The sequence below is a fragment of the Salvelinus fontinalis genome, chromosome 3, assembly GCF_029448725.1.
Source record: "Salvelinus fontinalis isolate EN_2023a chromosome 3, ASM2944872v1, whole genome shotgun sequence".
Classification (NCBI taxonomy): Eukaryota; Metazoa; Chordata; class Actinopteri; order Salmoniformes; family Salmonidae; genus Salvelinus; species Salvelinus fontinalis.
Window position 1 is genome coordinate 35,193,362 of NC_074667.1, and position 22,846 is coordinate 35,216,207.

Genomic DNA, 22,846 nt, shown 5'->3' on the forward strand with positions numbered 1-22,846 from the left:
CCAGCAAACGGGCATAGCATCCATACAGGACTAAGATTGAATCCTACTAAACCACATCTGACACTCGACCGATGTGGCTGTACTTGTAAACTATCACAGATTACAAAGGGAAACCCAGCTGTGAGCTGCCCAGCGACGTGGGCTTTCCAGGTGAGCTAAATGACTTCCGTGCTCGCTTCGAGGCGAGCAACACTGAAGCATGCATGAGAACACCAGCTCTTACGGAAGACTGTGATCTCGCTCTTCGAAGCCGAGGTGAGTAAGACCTTTTGAACAAGTTAACATTCGCAAGGAAGTGGGGCCAAACGGAATACCAGAACGCGTACTCGAGCATCACCTGACCAGCTGGCAAGTGTCAACACTGACATTTTCAACCTATCCCTGACCCGGTCGATAATACCTACTTGTTTCAAGCAGACCACCATAGTCCCTCTGCCTAAATGACTGGCCCTGAATCACTAGCATCTATAACCATGAAAGGCTGGTAATGGCTGACATTGACAGCATCATCCCAGACACCCTGGATCCACTCCAATACGCATAGGGGCCGATTCAGACATTTCCTACTCGCGCATATCCAATGCACTTCTCAGTATTTGGTGTTCAGACTTACCTTATTCAGTCGCATAACGTGTTCTGCAGGTGTGGTTACCTTGTACGCGCTGACATTTAATTCAACCCCTGAACCCTCCCACTTGCTGACAAACAGATTTTCTCGTGGCGTTTTCATTCTGTAGGTTTTTCAGTACCATTATCTTAACCTGTCTAGGATCAGCGTGCCGCTAGCGGCACTCCCCCCCCCCCCCCCACTGAAAAACCAGTGCCGCGAAATTCAAAAAAAATATTTTTTTAAAATATTTAACTTTCACACATTAAAGTCCAATACAGCTAATGAAAGACACAGATCTTATGAATCCAGTCAACATTTCCGATTTTTAAAATGTTTTACAGGGAAGACACAATATGTAAAGATGTACATCTATTACCTAAAAACACATTAGCATATTCCACCATCTTTTATTTGTCCACCAACACCAGTAGCCATCACCAATTCGGCTAAACTAAGATATTTATAGCCCCTAACCAACAAAAAAACTCATTAGATGACAGTCTGATAACATATTTATGGTATGGGATAGGTTTTGTTAGAAAAAAGTGCATATTTCAGGTAGATGGCATAGTTTACAATTGCACCCACCATCACAAATGGACTAGAATAATTACAATGAGCAACGTGTTTACCTAACTACTAATCATCAAACATTTCGTAAAAATACACAGCATACACGAATCGAAAGACACAGATCCTGTGAATACAGACAATATTTCAGATTTTCTAAGTGTCTTACAGCGAAAACACAATAAATCGTTATATTAGCTTAGCACATAGCAATTAGCAGCCCAGCATTGATTCTAGCCAAAGTGAGCGATAAAAGTCAACATCGCCAAAAGATATTAATTTTTTCACTAACCTTCTCAGAATTCTTCCGATGACACTCCTGTAACATCACATTACAACATGCATATACAGTTTGATCGAAAATGTTTATATTTAGCCACCAAAATCATGGTTAGACAATGTGAAATGTAGACAAGCTGGTAAAGAAAACGTCCTTGCGCCACTTAGACAGTGATCTACTCTTATACATAAATACTCATAAACGTGACTAAAAAATATAGGGTGGACAGGGATTGATAGACAATTTAATTCTTAATACAATTGCGTTATTACATTTTTTAATTTATCCTTACTTTTCAATACAGTTTGCGCCAAGCGAAGCTACGTCAAAAAACATGGCGTCCTAAGCCACTAAAATGTTTCGACAGAAACACGATTTATCATAATAAAAATGTCCTACCTTGAGCTGTTCTTCCATCAGTATCTTGGGCAAAGGATCCTTTCTTGGGAGAAATCGTCTTTTGGTGGAAAGCTGTCCTCTTGCCATGTGGAAATGTCAACTACGTTCGGGATGAACTGAAAAGCGTGACCAACTTTTCACATCGTTGCAAAAATAAATGTCCCAAAATCGCACTAAACGGATATAAATTGCTATAAAACGCTTTAAATTAACTACTTTGTGATGTTTGTAACTCCTATAACGAGTGAAAAGATGACCGGAGAAATATAACAGGCTAAACTAATGCTTGGAACAGGAGAGGGTCGGTGTCTTCCACGCGCGTTACGCAGCAAGAAAAGACTTGCTAGCTAAAGGTTTTTTTCATTTGTAGGGCCTGTGAACGAGCAATCGAGCCCGTTGGAATCGTCATCACGTAAAGGCATCCAGGGGAAGACGTAAGAAGTGTCCGTATAGTCATAGCAACGACAGTGCCCGTTTAAATGACTTCAGAAAAGTGGCCAACGTTTCTCAAATCTGACTCCATGTCAGGGAAATTGCTGTAGAATGGGCTCTGTTCCACTTAGAGACAAAATTTCAACTCCTATAGAAACTATAGACTGTTTTCTATCCAATAATAATAATAATATGCATATTGTACGATCAAGGATTTTGTGGGAAGCCGTTTAAAAAATTAGCCACATTAGCATAAATAGTCTAAACAGCGCCCCCATCCCCAACAGGTTAAGACATCCCTTTAAATACGGAGTATTTTTTTTTATTTTAAATTTGTCGACAGATTTACTAGACTATATCGCAAGAACGGGTTCAGAATATTAGGGATCAACAAAAGAAATCCATCGAAATATCTACATATTCGTCTCTGTTCCAGCACCAATTGGTAGATTTAAAAAATACTCTTATCTTGTAGATTATTTAGTTTTCGGAAGTATTTATTAATCATGAACAGGTTGGAGAGCCTTTATGCACAAACTAAAGTGGTTTCATTCAGAAAATTGCCTCATTCAGTTCTTCAACCCATGGTAATGTAAGATTAGTGTAAATATAATTATAATAGGCTATAACTTCATCTATTGCCATTACCCTAGATCCACTCCAATTTGCTTACTGCCCCAATAGGTCCACTGACGATGCTATCACCATCACACTGCACATTGCCCTATCCCATCTGGACAAGAGGAATACCTATGTAAGAATGCTGTTCATTGACTATAGCTTAGCATTCAACACCATAGTACCCTCCAAGCTCATTAAGCTCGAGGCACTGGGTCTGAACCCTGCCCTGTGCAATTGGGTCCTGGACTTCCTTACGCCCCCCCCCCCCCCCCCCAGGTGGTAAAGGTAGGACCCCACAAGGGTGCGAGCTCAGCCCCCTCCTGTAGTCCCTGTTCACCCATGACTGCGTGGTTATGCACGCCTCCAACTCAATCATAAAGTTTGCAGATGGCACAACAGTAGTAGGCTTGATTACCAACAATGACGAGACGGCCAATAGGGAAGAGGAGTGCTCTGGGAGTATGGTGTCAGGAAAATAACCTCTCTCGCAACGTCAACAAAATAAAGGAGATGAGCACCCCCCTATCCACATCGACGGGACAGCAGTGGAGAAGGTGGAAAGTTTAGTTCCTCGGCGTACACATCACGGACAAACTGAAATTGTACACCCACTCAGTGTGGTGAAGAAGGTACAATAGCGCCTCAAGCTCAGGAGGCTGAAGAAATGTGGCTTGTCACCTAAAACCCTCACACTCATTTACAAATGCACAATTGAGAGCCTCCTGTCGGGCTGTATCACCGCCTGGTACGGCAACTGCACTGCCCTTAACCGCAAGGCTCACCAGAGTGGTGCGGTCTGCACAACGCATCACCGAGGGCAAACTACCTGCCCTCCAGGACACCAACAGCACCCGATGTCACAGGAAGGCCAAAAAGATCAAGTACAACAACCACCTGAGCCAAGGCCTGTTCACCCCTCTATCATCCGGAAGGTGAGGTCAGTACAGGTGCATCAAAGCAGGGACCGAGAGACAGAAGCTGTTTTTCAATCAAGGCCATCAGACTGCTGCCTACCTACAGACTTGAAATCATTGGCCACTTTAATGTTTACATGTCTTGGATTACTCATCTCATATGTGTATATACTGTATTGTAGTCTTTGCCACTCTGACATTCCTCGTCCATATATTTATATATTCTTAATTCCTTTTCAAAAACGTTACAGGCTACATAAACCGGCTCCTGAATCGCCTCTTCAACGAGGTCATCCTTGATCCAGTGTCCATCCCAGGACCCCTGTCTGCTCAGTGTGAGAGGCCTGATAAGGAGGCCATAGCTGCATTTTCCTTCCGCTACAGTCTTGAGTGACTGAAGTCAAGTGGATGATGGAAGCAGGGTACATGAGTCCTCTCCCGCTCCCCTCCCCATCAATATTTGTAGTTGGTTGTAATTCACTTTTACATCATATATCACATTTTGTTACTTAGTATTTTTTTCATTGAATGGGAGATGAGTGCTACAAATTGTACAAATCAATGTGTGCTGCACACTGTAGGGCAGCCAGGTGCCTATATTAGGCTTATGGCTCTAAGATAAAAAAAAAAGTGAAATCTCACCATTATTTCTCAACTTTATTTCTAATGAGTGTTCATGTTGATTAATGTTTTGGCTATGCTGGCGAGTTGTAAATGATCAAATAATCGTCTGATCAATGTGTACAATTCTGAACATATTGTCACTTATGCTAATGCAGATGCACGATAATTTGTCTAGTACATTTATTGTATCCTGTTTTCATGTACATTCCCTTGTTACTCAGGCTTTCATAATTCTTGTGAAATGTATCAGTGAACTATTCTGTTATTGGTTACAAAGCAATAGAAGTGTAATTCCTGTTTGTCTGATATCCAACAGTCCATGATCAACTCTGTTGACCATGTGAGCATTTTGCTCAGAGAATGGTTTGAGACATACTATATAGGCTTGGAATGACATGTGCCCCATTGTTTACCTTGTTACCTGGCAATGACCTCAAGGGCAAGCTCATGAATATAAGCTCCCCACCCACTCAGCTTGTTCTTTCAGGCTTCCTGATAGTTGGAGATGAGAGGTCACATTTCTATTTTAAATTCAGAGCATTATAATAGTGTAAAAAAATGTAGTGGGTGATGTTTAAGGCTATTTTTACTTGGGAAATAGTATGACTGTGTGTGTGACCTTTAACATGGTCCACACACACCCAAAATGTTATGACAGCCCCCCCCCCCCATGGGCCCTCAGATCCTCACAGTTCTACAGCTGCACCATTGAGAGCATCTTGACTGGCTGCATCACGGCTTGGTACGGCAACCCAACCTCAAGGGGTTAACCTGAACAGGGCAGAGGGAACAGGAAATACTTACAATAAAGGATGGCAAAAGTATCGACAAAAAATGGCCTGTGTCATGTTAAGGTTACGTACTTTTTTCAAGGACCACGTGAGCGCCGAAGTTGAAAAAAATAGGAGCGCTCAAAGAAATGTTGGAGCGCAATGATAAACATTTGAGCTAACAAACCTTTTTTTTTTTTGTAGTAGTAGTGGTGCAAGATGACTGTCAGGAATTTGTGGTCAGTGTATTCTCCATGGCATTCAGGGGCTGCAGTACAGTGAAGTAATCATTGCAACAATTATCAGTTTTGTTTTTGTGCTTAAAATATATAATAGTTTGCACGGCTACGTATTTTGCCGCAAATGCGAGTAACATGGTCGCGATGAAGAGCCCTGTAAGCATTTAGTTCTGTTAATTGAGAGGCCTACTCTTGCACCCCTTCACATTTACATCAAAGTGTGTGTGTTCACCTTATCCAGGATGGAGGATGTTGAGTAAGGTCATTTACATTTAAATAGACTCATGAGCACCAACATTAAGTCTATATTTTTGAGAAATTGAAGGCATACATTTTTCAAACATTTTGCATCATAAAAAAGTTAAAATCAAAGGCTTTGATTTCTGGTCAAAAAGATGGAAAGGGGATCTTAGAAAACATCTACCAGAATAAGTCTTAAAACATTATTAGAAATGCATCAAAACACAGCCAACTAATATCAAAATTTATATGCAAGTTTTAGAAACATTGTCCTGTGCCTTGAAATTCTGTTACCAAAAACCCATATCTTTAAGATCTTTTCAAAATTTTCTCCTTCATGAGGAACGATAGTTCACGGAATTAACAAGTAAAGGCAGACCTATCGATTACTTGTAGGTTGTTTACAGTTATCAATTTTCTTCATGAATCATTGAGTAATTAAAATTCAAATCTGTTACCAAATCGGTTATGTAAATTCTGGAAAATTGTACATGGATTTATGCAATTGAATTGGCTACATTGGGAAATCATAGTAGTCATAAACCACAGTTGTATTCACAAGTTTGGACAGTAAAGAAAACTAGAGTAAATCACATTTTTAATTGTCACATGTTTCATAACAGCTGTAGACTAACAGTGAAATGCATCAATGCCGAGAGAAAAAGGGGAAATAATAGAAATAGAATAACATGAAGAATAAATACACCAATTTTAATAACTTGGCTATATACATGGGGTACCAGTACTGAGCCGATGTGCAGGGGTACTTTATTTTATTTATTTTACCTTTTATTGAACTAATCTGAGGTAGATATGTACATGTATGAAGGAAATAAGGGACATAGTACAGTGGAGTTCAGTTTGGGGGCGGAGTTCATTAAAATAATAGCCATTGTGTAGAATAATATCCAAATATGCAAAGGAGATATTGCATATTTATACCTTTTTGTGTACCTATTTAGGATACATCACCATGAAGAGAATGACATTCATATCCATAATTATGCATTTCTGTGTAGTTCAGATCAGGGACCCATGATGAAATTCCATTACTGCAATTCCATTACCTGGTGTAAATCCACTTCACTTACTGCAGTTCAATAACCAAAATATTTTTTCAAAGAGTACCAGAGAGGTGGCGTACTCCAACAGACTCTTCAATTCTAGCCTGTTATTTTTGTTGCTAAAATGTTTTTGGTGCCGAATCACTATTAATAGCAATGCTGGCATTTGTCTGATAATAGACATTTACTGTCATTAAATGTTTGTCAGCGCTTGTTGGTTGTAGCCTTCTCTTGAGTCAGCAAATGTGTCCCAAACGGCCCCCTATTCCCTATGTAGTGCACTACTTTTGACTAGGGCTAAGACGACACCAGTATCGCAATATTTTCTTCCATGGTAAAACTGAAAACATGAAGCAGACCAAACTCTGGTCCTTTAAAAACCTGCTGTATCTAAATATGTGTGTGCTATAGCTTGGAAAATAAATACAACATAATAGGGTTGAATAGAGGGAACCGAGTTACTGAGATTTTCCTGGGGCGGCAGGTATCCTAGTGGTTAGAGCGTTGGTTGCTTGACCGAAAGGTTGCTAGATCGAATCCCTGAGCTGACAAGGACAAATTCTGTCGGTCTGCACCTGAACAAGGCAGTTAACCCACTGTTCCTAGGCCGTCATTGTAAATAAGAATTTGTTCTCAACTGACTTGCCTAGTTTAACAAACTCACTCCCTTTTCCTGGGATAATTATAATACATCATTTCTATGAACACCATTCTTAATGCAACCTCTGTGTCAGATTTTTAAAAAACTTTACGGAAAAAGCAAACCATGCAATAAGCTGAGACGGCGCTCAGATATAAACAACATTTCTCCGCCATGTTGGAGTCAACAGAAATACGAAATTACATCAAATATTCCCTTACCTTTGATCTTCATCAGAATGCACTCCCAGGAATCCTAGTTCCACAATAAATTGTTGTTTTGTTCAATAATGTCCATTATTTATGTCCGAGTAGCTACTTCTGTTAGCACGTATAGTACACATATCCAAACGCTCGCGCAGATCCAGGCGAACATCGGACGAAAACTTCAAAAAGTTATATTACAGGTCGAATAAACTTGTCAAACTAAGTAGAGAATCAATCTTTAGGATGTTGTTATCATAAATATTCAATAACGATCCAACCGGAGAATTCCTTTGTGTCTATAGAAGTAATGGAACGCAAGTCGACATCATGTGGAATGCGCGTGACCAGGAACTGGCACTCTGCCAGACCACTGACTCAAACACCTCCCATCCGGCCCCACATCACAGTAGAGGCTTCATTCAATGTTCTACAGACTGTTGACATCTAGTGGAAGGCGTAGGAAGTGCAAACAGATCCATATCTTACTGGGATTTGAATAGGCGATGAGTTGAAAATCAACCAGCCTCAGAGTTCTCACTTCCTGTTTGTATTATGAGTTCTGTTATACTCACAGACATCATTCAAACAGTTTTAGAAACTTCAGTGTTTTATATCCAATAGTAATAATAATATGCATATATTAGCATCTGTGACAGAGCAGGAGGCAGTTCACACTAGGAACGCTATTCATCCAAAGTGAAAATGCTGCCCCCTATCCTAGAGTTAATATGGTTGAATCCGGAAACTATCATCTCGAAAACAAGACGTTTATTCTTTCAGTGAAATACGGAACCGTTCCGTATTTTATCTAACGGGTGGCATCCATAAGTCTACATATTCCTGTTACATTGCACAACTTTCAATGTTATGTCATAATTACGTACAATTCTGGAAAATGATGCGGCCCAAACTGTTGCATATACACTGACTCTGCGTGCAATGAACGCAAGAGAAGTGACACAATTTCACCTGGTTAATATTGCCTGCTAACCTGGATTTCTTTTAGCTAAATATGCAGGTTTAAAAATATATACTTCTGTGTATTGATTTTAAGAAAGGCAATGATGTTTATGGCTAGGTACACATTGCAGCAACGATACGCACCGTATCGATTATATGCAACGCAGGACACGCTAGATAAACTAGTAATATCATCAACCATGTGTAGTTACCTAGTGATTATGATTGATTGATTGTTTTTTATAAGATAAGTTTAATGCTAGCTAGCAACTTACCTTGGCTTCTACTGCATTTGCGTAACAGGCAGGCTCCTCGTGGAGTGCAATGTTATCAGGTGGTTAGAGCGTTGGACTAGTTAACTGTAAGGTTGCAAGATTGAATCCCCCGAGCTGACAAGGTAAAAATCTGTTGTTCTGCCCCTCAACGAGGCAGTTAACCCACCGTTCCTTGAACGTCATTGTAAATAAGAATGTGTTCTTAACTGACTTGCCTAGTTAAATATAGATTAAATAAAGGTGTAAAAAACAAAAACAAAAAAAAATCGATTTCCGATTGTTATGAAGACTTGAAATCGTCCCTAATGACCTCTAGACGTGATGCTTGGCATTCAGGCCAAAGAATTCAAACCTGGTTCAGACCAGAGAATCTTGTTTATTATGGTCTGAGAGTCCTTTAGGTGCCCTTTGGCAAAATCCAAGTGGGCTGTCGTGCCTTTTACTGAGGAGTGGCTTCTATCTGGCCACTCTACCGTAAAGGCCTGATTGGTGGAGTGCTGCAGAGAGGGCTGTCCTTCTAGAAGGTTCTCCCATCTCCACAGAGGAACTCTGGAGCTCTGTCAGAGTGAGCATTGGGTTCTTGGTCACCTCCCTGACCAATGCCCTTCTTTCCCGATTGCTCAGTTTGGCCAGGCGGCCAGCTCTAGGAAGAGTCTTGATGGTTCCAAACTTCTTGGGGACCTTCAATGCTACAGAATTTAGGTACCCTTCCCCAGATCTGTGCCTCAACACAATCTTGTCTCGGACCTCTACAGACAATTCCTTCGACCTCATGTCTTGGTCTTTGCTCTTTAAAAAGAAAAGGAGAGCCGCACACTCTAGGTCAGATGCAATAATTGAATAACCTAATATCCAACGTTTCGACAGACAAGTGGTCTTCAGCAGGGTACAATGACAAACTGCGAGTCATTAGTTTATATAGTGTCAAAGGACACACACAGGTGTCTAATCATTGCTGGGTGTGGCCTGAATATTGCTTCATGCTCAAATATAAAAAGAACACACAAAAAATCATGAATAATAGCACACAATCATAGATACAATTTGGCTACATAGGCCTACAAACATTTACAATGAATAGCAAAACCACAAGAATGTTCAAATCAAAGTCTACGTTGAGACCGAAGGGAGCAAGGGTCTTTAAATTAAAGATCCAGGCAGCCTCTCGTTTTAACAATAAATTGTTCAGGTCAGCCCCTCTCCTAGGGGAGGATGAGTTGTTTGATGCCGATATAACTTAGGGACAAAATTGATAGGTTCACTCCCAAATTGTCAGCCGCAACTGGGTAAGTCGAGTTTTTGCACCTAAGGGTGCTACGATGCTCCAAGATTCGTGCTTTTATTTTGCGCTTTCTTTTACCCACAATTTTTACCACAAGGAGAAGTTATAAGGTAAATAACTGCCTTAGTGAAGCACGTGATAACACCTTTGATTGGGATCAGTTTCCCTGTTTAGGGGTATTTTGAAGGATCTACGTTTGTAAGTGCCATTGCATTGAGTGCAGCCATTACACTTATAGTTTCCATCCAGTAGAGGCACAAATAGATGTTGTGCAGGGATATTTTGGGGAGGTAAATCAGAGTTTACCAATTGATCTCTGAGAATTCTGCCCCGTGAGAATACGATCAAGGGAGGAGGGCCCAAAAACACATTACCGATACTGTCATCGGATCTTAAAATGCGCCAGTGTTTGAACAATTCCCTTAACCTGTCTAGGATCAGCGTGGCGCTAGCGGCACACCCCCCCCCCCCCCCCCCCCCCCCACTGAAAAACCAGTGCCGCGAAATTCAAAAAAAATATTTTTTTAAAATATTTAACTTTCACACATTAAAGTCCAATACAGCTAATGAAAGACACAGATCTTGTGAATCCAGTCAACATTTCCGATTTTTAAATTGTTTTACAGGGAAGACACAATATGTAAAGATGTACATCTATTACCTAAAAACACATTAGCATAATCCACCATCTTTTATTTGTCCACCAACACCAGTAGCCATCACCAATTCGGCTAAACTAAGATATTTATAGCCCCTAACCAACAAAAAAACTCATTAGATGACAGTCTGATAACATATTTATGGTATGGGATAGGTTTTGTTAGAAAAAAGTGCATATTTCAGGTAGACTTCATAGTTTACAATTGCACCCACCATCACAAATGGACTAGAATAATTACAATGAGCAACGTGTTTACCTAACTACTAATCATCAAACATTTCGTAAAAATACACAGCATACACGAATCGAAAGACACAGATCCTGTGAATACAGACAATATTTCAGATTTTCTAAGTGTCTTACAGCGAAAACACAATAAATCGTTATATTAGCTTAGCACATAGCAATTAGCAGCCCAGCATTGATTCTAGCCAAAGTGAGCGATAAAAGTCAACATCGCCAAAAGATATTAATTTTTTCACTAACCTTCTCAGAATTCTTCCGATGACACTCCTGTAACATCACATTACAACATGCATATACAGTTTGATCGAAAATGTTTATATTTAGCCCCCAAAATCATGGTTAGACAATGTGAAATGTAGCTCAGTTGGTCAGAAAATGTCCTTGCGCCACTTAGACAGTGATCTACTCTTATACATAAATACTCATAAACGTGACTAAAAAATACAGGGTGGACAGGGATTGATAGACAATTTAATTCTTAATACAATTGCGTTATTACATTTTTTAATTTATCCTTACTTTTCAATACAGTTTGCGCCAAGCGAAGCTACGTCAAAAAACATGGCGTCCTAAGCCACTAAAATGTTTCGACAGAAACACGATTTATCATAATAAAAATGTCCTACCTTGAGCTGTTCTTCCATCAGTATCTTGGGCAAAGGATCCTTTCTTGGGAGAAATCGTCTTTTGGTGGAAAGCTGTCCTCTTGCCATGTGGAAATGCCAACTGCGTTCGGGATGAACTGAAAAGCGTGCCCAACTTTTCACATCGTTGCAAAAATAAATGTCCCAAAATCGCACTAAACGGATATAAATTGCTATAAAACGCTTTAAATTAACTACCTTATGATGTTTTTAACTCCTATAACGAGTGAAAAGATGACCGGAGAAATATAACAGGCTAAACTAACGCTTGGAACAAGTGCGCGCCGGTGTCCTCTTGGCTCATGACGCAGCTCCCAAAGAATGACTAGCTTCAGGGTTTTTTCATTTGTAGGGCCTGTGAACGCGCAATCGACCCCGTTGGAATCGTCATCACGTAAAGGCATCCAGGGGAAGACGTAAGAAGTGTCCGTATAGTCATAGCAACGACAGTGCCCTTTTAAATGACTTCAGAACAGTGGCCAACATTTCTCAAATCTGACTCCATGTCAGGGAAATTGCTGTAGAATGGGCTCTGTTCCACTTAGAGACAAAATTTCAACTCCTATAGAAACTATAGACTGTTTTCTATCCAATAATAATAATAATATGCATATTGTACGATCAAGGATTTTGTGGGAAGCCGTTTAAAAAATTAGCCAAATTAGCATAAGTAGTCTAAACAGCGCCCCCATCCCCAACAGGTTAATTTGTTCAGATCACTGGTTTTTGCTCTAACATGCACTGTCAAGTGTGGGACCTTTATATAGACAGGTGTGTGTGTGCCTTTCCAAATCATGTCCAATCAATTGAATTTACCACAGGTGATTTTATTTTATTTTATTAGAATCTCTTTTAGTCCTCATTTGGACTAATTTTCCAAGAGTCCTTAATTAATCATTCAAATACAATGTATATACAATGACATTTTCACATATAACACACTGTTACAGTCAAAATACTCTGACATATTGACCAGATAAATACTCTGTCTAAAAGATAGATTGATTATTCGTCTACCGTAGTCCAGCATAACTTTCCTATGTGTTATATTTAAATGGTTTTAAAGTATTGTTTGAATTTATATATTGGAAGGTTTCTGGTTTGCTCAGATAAATTATTAAATTTCTTTATTGCTCTAAATCGAAATGTTATTTTGCCTATTTCTCTTCTCTGTCTGGATAACACATTGATGGTGGACAATCTATTCTTAGTATTTACTGAATGTATGTCTCTTACCAACTGAATACTGTTGTGAATAGAGTTTGGCTGTTTTTTCAATTATCTTGTTGATTGATGACCAACCAAGAGCATTAAACATGACTACAACAGAAGATCCATATCTCCACCTGAAACCATCCTTGCTGCTTTGTTCTGTGCAATCTGCAGCCTCCTAATTTCACTTGCTGATGCATTTCCCCAGACCACAGAACAGTAGTTCACATGACTCTCAATTAATGCTTGGGTTATTTGCTTAAGAATCTTTCTCTGTAAATATTTAGCTATCCTTCTGATCATGCATGCATTTATTTATTTTTATTTTTGAGTTATTTGAGACCACCTTGATAAGCAGTTGTCTAGCTGCACTCCTAGTAGTTTGGTTTCTGCCACTTCCTCAATTTGTACTCCCCCATATTTTATTTAATCCCATGCTGTGTTGGCCTTTTCCTGGTGGAACAGACGAATATAACCTTGGTTTTCTTGGTGTTCAAAACTAGTTTGTAACAGCAAAACCACTCCCTGATATTTCTCAGATCTACTTGTAGAGATCGCTGTACCTGTTGAACTGATTGTCTTACTGTATAAATTGTAGTTTCATCTGAAAATATAGTAGCTTGAGTTTCAGATAAGACATAAGGAAGGTCATTGGTATATATTAAGTAAAGAAGTGGCCCAAGGCAGCTGCCCTGCGGTATTCCACAATTTAAAGCATGAGGGGAAGAAAAATAACCATTGATATCGGTGGACTGTTTCCTATCAGTTAGATATGACTGTACCCAATTCAATGCTACCTTCTTAAAAATATAATGCAATAATTTTGTAAATTATTTAATAATCCACTAAATCAAATGCTACTCTAAAATCTAAAAATAATACACCCACAAACCTGCCATTATCCATAGCATTGAGCCACTGGTCAGTCATGTCAACCAATGCAGTAGTAGTGGAATGGGTTTTGCGATAAGCTTGCTGATTGACTGTAATCAGATCATTCTTTTCCATGTACTCCCATATTTGTCTACTCACAATACCCTCCAATATCTTACTGAATGAAGGGAGTAGACTAATTGGTCGACTATTGGCAGGAGTAATGGGTTCTTTGCTGTATTTCGGGATAGGACCCAGTTTAGCATGCTTCCATACATTTGCAAACGTCCCCTTTTCCACTGTAATCTGGCGAGCAGCAATCAAGTTGTAGAAACATCTCAAGGATGATCAATGGAAACAGGATGTACCTGAGCTCAATTTCAACTCCCATAGTAAAGGGTCTGAATACTTATCTAAATAAGATATTTATGTTTTTGAATATATTTGCAAAAAGTTCTGAACTTGTTTTCGCTTTGTTTTTATGGGGTATTGTGTGTAGATGTATTTATTTTTTAATCAATTTTAGAATAACGCTGTAACGTAACAAAGGAAAAAGTGGAAAAAGTCAACGAGTCTGAATACTTCCCGAATGCACTGTAACTGTTGAAAGTGAGGAAGGCTGAAGCAACAAGAGTGAGAGTAATACGCACATCATTAGGGGAAATATTATAATATATATATATATGCGCCAGCCTACTAAATATAAAACTGTACATTTCTAAATTAAAATCAAATTAACTAGCTTATAATTGTAACGTTGTAGGACGCATGTCCTGCACCAGTATTGCATGTTCTCTTCCATCTTCATGATTTGATCGAGTTGCGCAATTCTACTTTAATACAGTACAGTAGGCCTAATACAGTCCACACTCAAAAAGATTAGCCTACTTGAGCTTGTTCCATTTATCTATGGGCTTTTCTGTTTTTCTGTAGTGTGTCATGTGCTACCCATGTGCTGAATAACAGCACAATCCTTTTGGGCTCGGGCTCATAAAATGTCTTAAGCTCGTAAAATATCTTTACTGTATGGTTCAGTGTGCATCAGACTTGAATTTTCATTCCTACAACATTTGTAATCAAGTCCAGACATATTTATATGCTTTAGAATGACATTTCTGGTTTTGATCGGAAATACTGGGTTACCCAGGAGTAAAGTGATTTATTCTCGGGATGGAACATTTTGTAAAATAACTGGAAAATATTCAACCCTACAACATGTTTCTTTCCAACATTAGTGCTGTTTTCCTAAAGTTAAATGTGCTCCGTGTTTTGTTTTCTTGCCACGATATTAACGAGTGTTGAGATACTGGTAGCGTCCTGACCCTACTTTTGACCAAGGCTCGTAGTCCACTACATAGGGAATAGGGTGCTTTTTGTGACTGTCAGTCAGTGACTTTTTATACTTCCTCCTCTCGTGCCTCCCAGATGCCTGAGTGTGTAAATGGAGTCGACTCCCTCTGACCCTGTGAACTGAGCTCATGCAGAAATAGACCCACACTGAGAGCAGGATCGGTTTCCTGCCTGCTCTGATCTGTCAGCCCTGGTAAAGACTAGGGAGGGAGGCCTGAAGGATATATTCTAGTGACAACATGATTCTCCTCTAGAGAGCGATATGGAAGACATATTTTGTCATACCCATGGTATACGGTATGATATACCATGACTTTCAGCCAATCAGGATTCAGGACTCGAACCACCCAGTTTACATTTACATTTAAGTCATTTAGCAGACGCTCTTATCCAGAGCGACTTACAAATTGGTGCATTCACCTTATGACATCCAGTGGAACAGCCACTTTACAATAGTGCATCTAAATCTTTTAAGGGGGGGGGGGGGGGGGGGGGCGGGGCAGAAGGATTGCTTTATCCTATCCTAGGATATCCTATCCTAGTTTAAAATGGTTATCAGAGAGGGTGACATCATAAATGTTTGGTGCCAATTAGGGTGTCAGTTAGTGTAGGTCTACTTGTTGTGGGTGTTAGTTAGTGATTGAGATTGACTGGAAGACTCATGATTGCAAATGAAAGTAGTCCCGGAGAATTCTGTTTAGGGGTAAAGGGGTAAGGGATTTGATTTTTGTGTCTTCTCTCTATCCCATATTAAAACACTCAGTAACTTATATTCCAGGTGTGGGTATACCCATATTGGTTTCACCTGCTGTGAGTTTATTTACACATTTGTTGATATTGGTTTTGTTCCTTCTCTCCCTAGGCCAGGTGAACAAATCTTCCCCAAAGAAGCCTCGGAGCCGAAATATCTTCAAAGCGCTCTTCTGTTGCCTCCGAGCACAGGATGCCCCTCAGCCTCCACCCCCTGCCCAGGATACCTTACTTCCTCCTGAGGACAATGGGACGATCGCCAAGGTAACAAACAGCTGCCCCCCCCCCCCCCCGACAAACTGAAAGTTGGGCTGGTTGAGTAGCTTATAGGACAACCTAGCATTAGTGTAGTAGACCAACTTCTGTCCAAGAGGCTATGGCAAGTAGTGGCAAATTTGATGAAATGTCATGTTAGAAAAATCGGAGTAAATGGAGAATAAAGGCTAGATGGAGATTTTATAACTTCTCCCTGACAGATAAATTGGTCTTCATGCTCTACATTCTTATTTCCTCAGATTCAGTATTATTCTGTCTGTTTTCACACTGTTCAGTACTCTAGATAAACCATGTAATTACTATATTAAATGGCTAATGTGGCCTAATATGAATCACTATGGCTCAATGTAATTTACCAACTAAAGTAGAGCTGGGCTGATCCAAACAGTACAACACTTCTATTTGGGTCAGTGGGTAAACATAACTACATCCCAAATGTCACCTTGTTTTCTGTGTAGTGCACTACTTTTTACCAGGGCCCACAGGGCTTTGGTCAAAATTAAGGCACTTTTTAGGGAATAGGGTGCCATTCGGGACGCATCCCATGTCATTACCCTGCAGATTAGTATCTGTAATTCTGAATTACAGTTCCTCTTAGCTTAATTACTCATGTTCCCACACCATGTTCAGATGTTAGACTGCTCATGAACATCACAAGAATTCAGTCAATCCCCAGTTCACTTAAGTCCTCAGAATTTAATTGGGCCAAGATAATATGGTGTAGATATAAATAAATTAAATGATTAAAATGCGACAGTTGAAACTACCACGCTTCCCAGATCTTCCCCCTGTATTTATTTATTTATTTATTAGAACTACTATATATTGTAGGGTGTCCAAACAAAACACATATTTTGACCATGGGTAAAATGTTAATTGTATAGATAATCCTCTAAGAAAACCAATGGTCCAAAACTCATGTCTTTATCATAATCGGTTCAAAAGTTAGTTTTTGCCCTTGTAAGATGGACAACCAAATGGAGGCCAGAGAAAGAGTGGTCAGAAGTAAGGAAAATTGCACAGCATCATGTCAGCTAGGCTGGATGCTGTGAGAGAATGATTAAACTCGTCATCTTTCATCTCGAATCTGCAGGATATAAAACAATTTAGAGGTAAAAGAGATCGATTTTGAGACATGTAGTATTTTCAACCGAGCACTGAGCTTACTGCAAGCTTTTTATTTTCAAACCTTTTACATTTAATTCATCCCATGCCATACTTATTTAGATTTTTGCAACCCACGAAAACAACTTGAAGACTACCATCACAACATGTAAAATCCACAAAAGGACCTCGGTGCTTATTATTGGATGTAGTAGGTTACGAAATCCGACTTTTTGTACACTGTTAATGAAATGTTCGATAAATAGGCCACTGAATGATTCAGAACATGAATAATCATATTTGTCGTGTTAAATGTATTTTATAACATAAGGAAGTGAAATTTTCTCTCGTGTGTTTTCACCCACTCTGGGCATAGTGGATGGACACCCTATATATTGATGACACTGGTTTAGTTAACATGCTGGTCAATGGGCTTTTTAAATGTGAGCTGTTTAGACTAAGGCTAACACCTTAAACTCTCCCCTGTGCTAGCTAAGCACCCTCTTCGACTGATGATGCTTCAACTGTTTACCAAACAGTCAGTAAAAAAAAAAACACCTGTCTGTTATGTTTGACTATATAACATAGATTAACACGACCGTGTGGACCTCACTGTTCTTCTGTTAAAAGTGTTCAGCGAGAGAGCATGGCTAGGTTTAGAATAGATAGGCAGGCAACTTGTAGACGGCAGCACATTTAGACCGAAGAGTAAAATATTTTAGGTTGCGGAAATTAAGCTACTTTTCTCCCAACGCTAGGCTGTATTAGGCCTGTCCTCAAGCTAATAAAATACTTTGTTGCTGATATGTAGCCTAATGCTTGTTTGTCTTCTACGAGGCACAGTTCAGAACTGTCATGGATATAGGCCTAGAATAGATGTTTGGGTTGAGCCCTGTTGGTGGGTTTGGGATGGATGCGTGGGAGTTGACTCTAGAACCTAGTTAATGGTCTTTCATCTCTCTGTTTAGCTTGATCTACTTCAAAACCTTCGCTACCAGTTTCAAGTACGTAAAGCACAATATCATTGTGGTTTTTGTGGAAGTTAGAACTATACTGAATGGGGTTAAATTAAACTGTCACATTGGGGATGATACTCAGGCAAATGTTTGTTATGACAGTTTTTTTGTTATTTTGATCCATTATCTTCAGACATGTTATACACAGCTGTTAAATGCTATTGTATTTGGGATGGATAAGGAAATTAATTCAGTTTTGCAGGACAGTGCATTGTGCAATAGGATACGTGTTTTCTATTTTTATTGTAGATGGGCCATAGGTTATTTTTCTGAAACTCACATTGAACGTGGTTCCTGTATAGAATTGTACCAGAGTCCCAGGTTATTAGATGATGGATCCCCTCTGGAATCTGTCATCAAGTGTGGGGTGTGATGGGTATTCAGGTACTGCAAGGGGTCTGAGAAAATGTTTTTTTTATTTGTTATTATTGTTATTTCAATGTTTTTATGAATGTCGCTAACAGAATAAACAAATGTTTAATTACATACCTGCAGTAGAATAGAGGATAATATCTTCTTTCTAATAATGCCCACTTTATTTCTCAAGTCCTAATATTGAGCATGTTACACTCATTGAAGCCAATTACACTCACAGGAGTGTCTACCCTAGGCTTTGAAAAAGCACCCGTGAATAGGCTACCTGTGCGGCACACAGCTGGTAAGCTTTCTTGGCTTGGACATACATTTTTGCCAACACATTGCTTACCTTTGTTTTACCAGCTAAACAGCTGCTTTTAGTGAAAATGTTTTTGGAGTTACCCTTCTAGCTAATAGGCTATGTTAGAGTTTACACTTCCTCTTCCAATTATAATGTGGGGAGATCAAAATAATGAAAAACTATTCACAATCTATTAATTTAAAAATGTTAATTACTTCTCCTTGCCATTCACCTGATAAGACAAGAAAAACTATCTTGCTAACGTGTGATGGTGTCCCTGACATGCCGGTTTGCCTGGGAGAGGGTCCCTGGGCAAGAGAAGGTTTGACACAGGGAAAAGTGTAATCTGGTGGGCAAACATGTTACTACAGTGCACTCTGAACATAAGAATCCTAGAGATAAGAATGAACCACTTACAGTGGTTTTAAACGGTGGGACAAAAGTATTTCTAAACTGTAATCAACAATGGCCACTTACTTACTGGGACTTATGTGATTTTTATAGCCAATGCGATTCTTACAAGGCTGGTGCACTGTAATGTGAAAAAGAGAGGAGGATGAGTGCAACATGTAATGGTGCAGGCTGGGTAATGTGGTTCCTTTTTGACCTCCCCACCTCTACCCTGCCTCTACCGTCCTACTCCTCTCCATACCCTTCTCCCTGTCCCGCACCTTTCAGGTCCCAGAGACCAGTCTACTGCCAGAGGTAACCCCTGAGGATGAGGGCAAGATCTGTGTGGTCATTGACCTGGACGAAACGCTGGTGCACAGCTCCTTCAAGGTAACACACACACACTTAATAAGAAAACCTTGACCTATTATCTCACCACATATGAAGAATTCCGAGATATGTTGTTTTGATCCTGTGCAGGCCAGGGCAGATGATCATGCAGTATATACAGTTGAAGTCGGAAATTTACATACACTTAGGTTGGAGTCATTAAAACTCGTTTTTCAACCACTCCACAAATTTCTTGAAAGCAAACTATAGTTTTGGCAAGTCGGTTAGGACATCTACTTTGTGCATGACAGAAGTAATTTTTCCAATGATTGTTTACAGACAGATTATTTCACTTATAATTCACTGTATCATAATAACAGTGGGTCAGAAATGTACATACACTAAATTGACTGTGCCTTTAAACAGCTTGGAAAATTCCAGAAAATTATGTCATGGCTTTAGAAGCTTCTGATAGGCTAATTGACATTGTTTGAGTCAATTGGAGGTGTACCTGTGGATGTATTTCAAGGCCTACCTTCAAACTCAGTGCCTCTGCTTGACATCATGTGAAAATCAAAATAAATCAGCCAAGACCTCAGAAAAGAATTGTAGACCTCCACAAGTCTGGTTCATCCTTGGGAGCAATTTCCAAATGCCTGAAGGTACCACGTTCATCTGTACAAACAATAGTACGCAGATATAAACACCATGGGACCATGCAGCCGTCATACTGCTCATGAAGGAGACGTGTTCTGTCTCCTAGAGATGAACAGACTTTGGTGCGAAAAATGCAAATCAATCCCAGAACAACAGCAAAGGACCTTGTGAAGATTCTGGAGGAAACCGATACAAAAGTATCTATATACACAGTAAAACGAGTCCTACGTCGACATAACCTGAAAGGCCGCTCAGCAAGGAAGAAGCCACTGCTCCAAAACCACCATAAAAAGCCAGACTACAGTTTGCAACTGCACATGAGACTAAGATCGTACTTTTTGGAGAAATGTCCGCTGGTCTGATGAAACAAAAATAGAACTGTTTGGCCATAATGACCATCGTTATGTTTGGAGGGAAAAGGGAGAGCCTTGCAAGCCGAAGAACACCATTCCAACCGTGAAGCATGGGGGTGGCAGAGTCATGTTGTGGAGGTGCTTTGCTGCAGGAGGGACTGGTGCACTTCACAAAATAGATGGCATCATGAGGTAGGAAAATTATGTGGATATATTGAAGCAACATCTCAAGACATCAGTCAGGAAGTTAAAGCTTGATCGCAAATGGGTCTTCTAAATGGACAATGACCCCAAGCATACTTCCAAGTTGTGACAAAATGCCTTAAGGACAACAAAGTAAAGGTATTGGAGTGGCCATCACAAAGCCCTGACCTCAATCCTATAGAAAATTTGTGGGCAGAACTGAAAAAACGTGTGTGAGCAAGGAGGCCTACAAACCTGACTCAGTTACACCAGCTCTTCAGGAGGAATGGGACAAAATATACCCAACCTATTGTGGGAAGCTTGTGGAAGGCTACCCGAAACATTTGACCCAAGTTAAACAGTTTAAAGGCAATGCTACCAAACACTAGTTGAGTGTATGTAAACTTCTGACCCACTGGGAATGTGATGAATGGAATAAAATCTGAAATAAATCATTCTCTCTACTATTATTCTGACATTTCACATTCTTAAAATATAGTGGTGATCCTAACTGACCTAAGACAGGGAATTTTTACTAAGATTAAATGTCAGGAATTTTGAAAACTGAGTTTAAATGTATCTGGCTAAGGTGTATGTAAACTTCCAACTTCAACTGCAACTCTTACTTCACTTGTTTGCAACAACAGGTTGTAATCTCGTGGCTCAGTTGGTAGGGCATTGCACTTGCAATGCCAGGGTTGTGGGTTCGATTCCCACGGGGGGCCTGTACAAAACGACATTTTACAAAATGACTTTTTTGGCCGATACCGGTATCCAATATTTACCTTGCCAAAACAATAATGCTGATAACCGATATTTACAATTTTTGCAGCCTTTTAAGCATTCTAGTACAGTTAAATAGTTAACACACACACATGGACGCAGCGGTCTTAGGCACTGCATCTCAGTGCAAGAGGCGTCACTACAGTCCCTGGTTCGATTCCAGGCTGTATCACATGGTAAGTCCTTGTAACCACTCAAATTCATAAACAGTTATGGATGCATTTCCCCAGCCTCATCCCAATTTGTTTTTACATAAACGAGCGCGGGGAATGTTCTTTGTTATTGTGTTTTTTTACTGGCGGCCTAGTGGTTAGAGCGTTGGGCCAGTATCCGGAAGGTTGCTAGATCGAAACCCCGAGCTGACAAGGTAATAATCTGTCATTCTACCCCTGAACAAAACACTGTTCCTAGGCCGTCATTGTAAATAAGAATTTGTTCTTAACTGACTTGCCTAGTTAAAATAACGGTTAAATAAAAAAATCCGTCCGTGATTGGGAGTCGGCTTACAATTGGCGGTAAAAAATAATTTTGTTTTTAACGGACTTGCCTAGTTAAGTAAAGGTTACACACACCATACTGACCAATAATGTATTTTGTTGGCATTTACGTATGTTCCCATTACCAGCAAAACATATTCAAAACCTATTTCTTTCACTTACTTGATGTGCTGTTTCGTTGGTCATTTGTTCAGTCGTGTCATTCTCAACCAGGATTTCTATGGAACGCTGTTTGGGTCTTTGCGTGTCTTATTTGATTCTTATTTGATTAATGGTGGTAGGACCATCTATGTGAAGCTAGCCACAATAAGGATTAGCCACATCAGTGGACTTTGAGGTTAGCCTTCAAAATAAAAGTATGGTGTAATTCTACTATTTGTATTAATTTGATCACTGTCAATGACATACTTTTGTTTTGAAGGCAAACCGCAAATTCCACTATTGTCCTTATTGTGGCTAGCTTCACAACACATAACCCGCCCGGTTGAGCCTCACTAGCCAGATGAAGCTAGCTGACTGCTTATAACGTTAGCTTTGGGCAACAGGGTTAAGTAGCTGGCTAGCAAAATTTTCATGAACTGAAGTTCAATTTCAATAGGCGAACAACAAGTGGCAACCTTGCTAATACTTACTCATAAGGTTTCCTAAATCATTGCTGAGAATAATGAAAATGACTGCAGTTTCTACTGGTCATTGTTTTCAGGCTGGTTGTATTGGTGCTAGCTAGGTACCAAGCT

At 39.8% G+C, this 22,846-nt stretch overlaps 1 protein-coding gene across 2 annotated transcripts in view; it reads left to right on the forward strand.

Moving 5' to 3' along the window:
* The window catches only part of LOC129845905 (carboxy-terminal domain RNA polymerase II polypeptide A small phosphatase 2-like), a 39,555-nt gene that overhangs the window by 9,164 nt on the left and 7,545 nt on the right, over positions 1–22,846 (forward strand). Inside the window, exons 2-4 of one of the 2 annotated variants that reach the window (XM_055913842.1) lie at positions 15,975–16,126; positions 18,211–18,246; positions 19,595–19,696. In XM_055913842.1, coding sequence (XP_055769817.1) covers positions 15,975–16,126; positions 18,211–18,246; positions 19,595–19,696 — 290 coding nt within the window. The remainder of the gene's footprint in view (positions 1–15,974; positions 16,127–18,210; positions 18,247–19,594; positions 19,697–22,846) is intronic. The other variant, XM_055913849.1, reaches the window with a different exon arrangement.